This window comes from Nymphaea colorata, chromosome 12, assembly GCF_008831285.2.
Source record: "Nymphaea colorata isolate Beijing-Zhang1983 chromosome 12, ASM883128v2, whole genome shotgun sequence".
In the NCBI taxonomy this organism is placed as follows: domain Eukaryota; kingdom Viridiplantae; phylum Streptophyta; class Magnoliopsida; order Nymphaeales; family Nymphaeaceae; genus Nymphaea; species Nymphaea colorata.
The window spans coordinates 11,372,115-11,377,486 of NC_045149.1; the positions used below are offsets into that span (position 1 = coordinate 11,372,115).

The 5,372-nt window shown below is 40.8% G+C and overlaps 1 protein-coding gene across 1 annotated transcript; it reads left to right on the plus strand.

Moving 5' to 3' along the window:
- The first annotated feature begins 1,386 nt into the window (after positions 1-1,386).
- On the plus strand, positions 1,387-4,479 carry LOC116266485 (expansin-A4-like). Its single transcript, XM_031647742.2, has 3 exons — positions 1,387-1,619; positions 2,360-2,672; positions 4,153-4,479. Exons 1-3 carry the CDS (start codon positions 1,457-1,459, stop codon positions 4,454-4,456), a joined length of 780 nt encoding a protein of 259 aa, XP_031503602.1. The 5' UTR covers positions 1,387-1,456; the 3' UTR covers positions 4,457-4,479.
- Positions 4,480-5,372: the final 893 nt, after the last annotated feature.

Consider the following 5,372-nt stretch of genomic DNA (forward strand, 5'->3'; position numbering starts at 1 on the left):
GCATAATTGTGCTGCCTTTCCCACTTTTAAGACAAATTATTTTCTTTGTTAATTGCGACATGTCATACGTTGTGGAGTTGCAGTAGTCTATACACAACAAAATGCATAGAAGTCTTTAAAAACACTACATGCAATTTAGTAACAAAAATTTTCTCCCTATTATAATGGCAAATATTGTACAATAAATCAGTACTTTTAGCTGATAAACTGTAGTACCTTGGATTTCTAGAGTATAAGCATCGTCCAATGTACGCTTGTGTGAACTCATGTCAATTATTTGCCTCCTTATATATGTCATGTCGTCGGAATTTGCCAACTAAAAGGTTTATGTGAAATTCAAGAAGACAAATATAACACTTCGGTTTTTATTGGATTTCCAAATTCAAATCCTGTTTTCTTTAGCCTATCAATCTTTTTATCCAACTTACTCGTCTTCATCTAGGTGAGATCATTTTCTAAGGTTTTTCTTAGATCTATTGTGTAGTATGTCAACATAGATGACGTTTGATTACCCCAGATTTAAAATCTATAGATTTGATGTGGATCTGAGATGACGTGCATGCTTTATCAAATCAGCCAAAAGATCCATATTAAAAAATCAATTGTTCATCAAAATAATGATCTTATGTCAGACCTAATTTAAAGATCCACACTTAAAGATCTTTATTTTACTTTTTTTGCATTGAAAAAATATTGAATTTAAGATAGGAGGGAGGTCCAATCTTAAACCTACGGTTTTTTCAAACCTTAATGACTTCAAATCCCAAACTATCAAATGCCCCATTAGTGGAGTTTCCGATTCCATTTTCATATTCACCGTAACACATATATTACATAAATAACATTCCATAGGATTATTTTTGGTCCCCCGTGGCCCATCTTCCACATATTACAAAGGGCACAGTTGCTGGTTTTCATTCATTAACTATCATTAATTAACTATGGTGGCTCAAACAAGAAAAGAATATGTATCCGAACCACGCCTAATGCAACTAGACCTGGACGCCTTGTGCTATCACTTTCGTGACGTTCACAATTATGCATGTTCATTACAGAGGTCGTTCTTACATCCAAACAGCAAGTATGTGCACAAGGTCTCTTGAGATCGTCATCTGCTAACGCTGATGCTCTCCGGACGGAACACTCCACTTGAACTGTCAACGCTCCTAAACCCGAATTTGGTTATATGCGCCGTACTGGTGGTGCGAAAACAAGATTAGAGAGCACTTTTCTTTTTAATAAATTACCAAAATATTCTTCTCTCCTTTAGTGCGCCCAACTCTGGAACTTTCTCTCTCCTAAAGGGGTCTCCTCGTCAACTACCTTCCCTCTCTGCAATATAAATATGCCATCTTCCGTTGCCTTGAGCAGCAGACTATTCAAACTCATTGATTCTCTCTTCACCTCTAAACGGTACCTCAGCCTTGCTTCCATAGTCTTTGCAGATATAGTTGCAATGGCTTCTCTTAACTTCTCTAGGATCAGAGCAATTGCTTCCTTCTTCCAGATTTTGTTTCTAGTATTCTCTGCCTCGTGTGTCGGAGGCTCTAATGGGGATAACCAGTGGCGGAGAGGCCATGCCACTTTCTATGGTGGTGCTGATGCATCTGGGACCATGGGTAAGTAAGTTTACGCTCAGTTCCAGTTAAAATTGGTAGTCCCGGTTGGGCAGGAAATTAACAACCCACCATCCAAAATAAGACCCGAAGGCTACCGTATTCTTCCTACCTCTGGACTTTTGAGCTGCGTAGAGACCTAGGTGGAGTATGTTACTGATACGTGCCTACCTTCGAGCGGCCAAGATGGCCAACGGCTACCCGTGTCTACGTTATCAGTTACACCCTTCAACTTGGGTGATGCAATCCCACTTTTAATGGTTCAGGAGAGTAGCACTCACACGAATAGAATAGACAATGTGTTTGTCTGTCCAACCGGCTATGCTACCTAACTTAATTTAGGTGTTGAACAAGAAGAATTTGTTGGAATAATCCAGTACTAGAATAGAATGAGGAAGTGTATGAGAGGTGGTGAATGAGAGGTGTTTCATCCTACCACCTAATAAAAGAATAGAAACATCACCCTTTACGCCATTCCTCAAAAGTATGTATTAAGCATACTTTCAGTGCATCAGGATGATGCCATCGTTATGTTTCAACTTGCATATTAGTATGCTTCATTTTGCAATATATTAAGTTGATGGTCTGCAAGCTTGAAAGTTAGTTTGTTGCCTACCGGCCCCAGCCCTTCCCCTATCCATTGTGCCGACTCCCTTCAAGAATAATTGGATTTTGTCACCTACATTGTTTTAAGTTCTCGTTTTGGCATTTTTTTTATGCATGGCTCATGTGGATCTGTACAGGAGGGGCTTGCGGATATGGCAATTTATACAGTCAGGGATATGGCACGCTCACAGCTGCACTTAGCACTGCTCTGTTCAATCACGGGCTGAGATGCGGGGCCTGCTACGAGATGAAGTGCACCGACGACCCGCAGTGGTGCCTGCCGGGCTCGATCACTGTGACGGCCACCAACTTCTGCCCTCCCAACTATGCCCTGCCTAACGACAATGGCGGGTGGTGCAACCCTCCCCTCGAGCACTTTGATTTGGCTCAGCCTGCTTTTCTGCAAATTGCTCGGTACAGGGCTGGGATTGTTCCAGTTGCATTCAGAAGGTGAGAAATATTGGCGCTGGCGTCTGACTTGATTGGGAACCTTAATTTTGGTATCCCAGATAAGGAAGCGATACCGTAACAACATACCTCATATTAGCACATCAACATTTATTGCTAAACTAATTAATAGCATGAAGGTCAACCGAACATATTCCAATTGGATAATATTTCAATTGAATATTGTCTTAGGCTTTGTTTGGATAGAGGCAACGGGAATGAAAGGGAGGGATGAGAAGGAAAGAAAAGGAAAGGAAATGGAAATGGATGGAAAGAGAATGAATAGAGATAGGAAAGAAAAGGAAATGGATAATTGCAAAGCATGTTCCGATGAAAAGGAACTGAAAGAAAATGAGCAATCATTTTCCTTTCCATTCCAATTCCTCCAATTTTGGAGTGATTGGATTTACATTGAGTTATCATTTCCTTTCTCTTATTTTTTTTCTTTTTATTTGCAACCAATCATGTTATTTTTTTTTTCTTTCCTTGTTTCTTAAGTAACCATGACAACCCTTTCTCTTCTTCTATTTCGCTCCATCCAAATAGGACATTAATTAACTATATCCATTTTCTCAAAGATTTCTATATTCGAATTAGAATTTGGATTCAAATACAAATGGAGAAAACTGTAATTCCACACTCAAATCTGAATCCAAATTCATAACCCAAATTTGATTTGAATATGATCTTTAACTCCACATCGAAATACTAATCTTTATTTTGAAATAAACCCAAACTGAGACATTGAGTATAGAATATTTAATTAAGGAGTCCTTGAACAATTACTATGGGTATCCGATCATTTCCATTGGACAATCGACCCTCATTTTTCTGATTTTTTATATTTTTTTAACATGCCCATGGCTCCTTTTCCTGATCTATCCGGCTCCCCCTTTCCATTGCCGGCGGCGTCACCTGATGGAGCCTCATCAAGCCAACTGGTGACGGCAGAAGGCGCCGTGAGTTCCCCTTTCCTCTACCTTGCAGTGAAAAAAAAAAAGAAGAAAAAGAAAAACTGTTTAGGGTGGATATCTCGTCCAAATGTATGGTCCTCATCGGCGGGCTGGGTGACTCTGGAGTCACGATTGGATTTTCCTTATTTAAAATTAAATTTAATTCCAAATTTGAACCATACCCCATTCGGTATTTATTTAAACTTGAATCCAATCGAATCACATATCTTAAAACAGATCTGATTCAATTTCTTAATTGGATGTTAAAATTCTTTTCCAATATCCAATTTTTTGAGGGCAGTTGGGTTTGACATGGAATCCAAATAGGATATATTGGCATCCTACTGCTACGACAGCAACTTTTAACTTTTTGTTGGTAATTATCTAGCGTTGCTTACACGCTTTGGCTTAATTTCTATATTGTACTTTTGGAGACTAGTCCTCTCACGAACTCCGTTCGGCAGAAATTTTATAGAAATGATCAATTAAATATGAACTAGCTCTCAGTTCTTGGTAATCATCACATGCAGAGTGCCGTGCTTGAAGAAAGGCGGGATGAGGTTCACAATCAATGGACATTCATACTTCAATTTGGTGCTGATCACCAACGTCGGGGGCGCGGGGGACGTTCACGCGGTGTCCATCAAGGGATCGAAGACCGGGTGGCAGCCCATGAAGAGCAACTGGGGCCAGAACTGGCAGAGCGATTCCTACCTCAATGGCCAATCCCTCTCCTTCCAAGTCACCGCCAGCGACGGCCGGACCGTCACCAGCTACGATGTTGTGCCTGTTAATTGGCAGTTTGGACAAACCTTTGAGGGTCGTCAGTTCTAGGCTTGATGCTATTCTATTAAGCCTTGCTGCATGCCCATAAAATTAAATTAATTGTCATTTTATTTATACTTGCATTCTTTCTTGAAAAATTATCAAGAAAGCCAATAGTTTTACTTTATTTTTAATTTGTAGGTTTTTCTTTAGTGGAACACATACATGTGCATCATAAAATATAGTTCTCTAGTATTACTTTTTTCCTTTGAAAGCGTAAAAGGAGATGATATCGGTTTTTTATTAAGGTGGTAGGTGAAAGCCACCCCTCATTCCCCTCTCTTTCCTTAGGCATGGATGGAAATTTATTTCTGAAAAAAAAAAATCAGAAATAAATTTCTGGAATGAATGAAACGGAAATATTTTTCCATTTTTCCAAAACCGACTTTTGTTTGTTACGGAAGAATTATTTTTCTCAAAAAAAATTTCTTCGTTTGGTGGAAATGGTGAGGAAGAAGGGAAGAAGGGAGGAGGAAGAAGGGAGGGAGGAAGGAGGAAGAAGGGAGGAAGAAGAAGAAGGAGGAGGATGAAGGAAGGGTTTGAGAGGGAAGAGGAAAGACGTAAGAGAGATGGGACGGAAGAGAGAGGGAAGATGGAAGAGGAGGAGGAGGACGCCCGGGATTGCTGAAGAGGCACAGGAAGGTTCTGAGGGACAACATCCAGGGCATCACGAAGCCGGCGATCCGGCGACTGGCTGGGAGGGGAGGTGTGAAGCGCATCAGCGGCCTCATCTATGAGGAGAGGAGAGGCATTCTCAAGATCTTCTTTGAGAATGTCATCCGCGACGCAGTCACCTACACAGAGAACGCTCGCCGAAAGATGGTCACCGCCATGGACATCGTCTATGCCCTCAAGAGGCAGGGCCGTACCCTTCTTCCCTTCTTCTTCCTCCTCCCTCCTTCCCTTCTTCTTTCCTCCCTCCTCC

What these genes read in the sequence shown, in the direction of transcription:
- LOC116266485 (XM_031647742.2), top strand. Translation starts at nt 1,457, where the DNA reads ATGGCTTCTCTTAACTTCTCTAGGATCAGAGCAATTGCTTCCTTCTTC. An exon ending in TGATGCATCTGGGACCATGG is followed by an intron (nt 1,620 to 2,359) that starts GTAAGTAAGTTT and finishes GGATCTGTACAG; the next exon opens with GAGGGGCTTGCGGATATGGC. An exon ending in GTTCCAGTTGCATTCAGAAG is followed by an intron (nt 2,673 to 4,152) that starts GTGAGAAATATT and finishes CATCACATGCAG; the next exon opens with AGTGCCGTGCTTGAAGAAAG.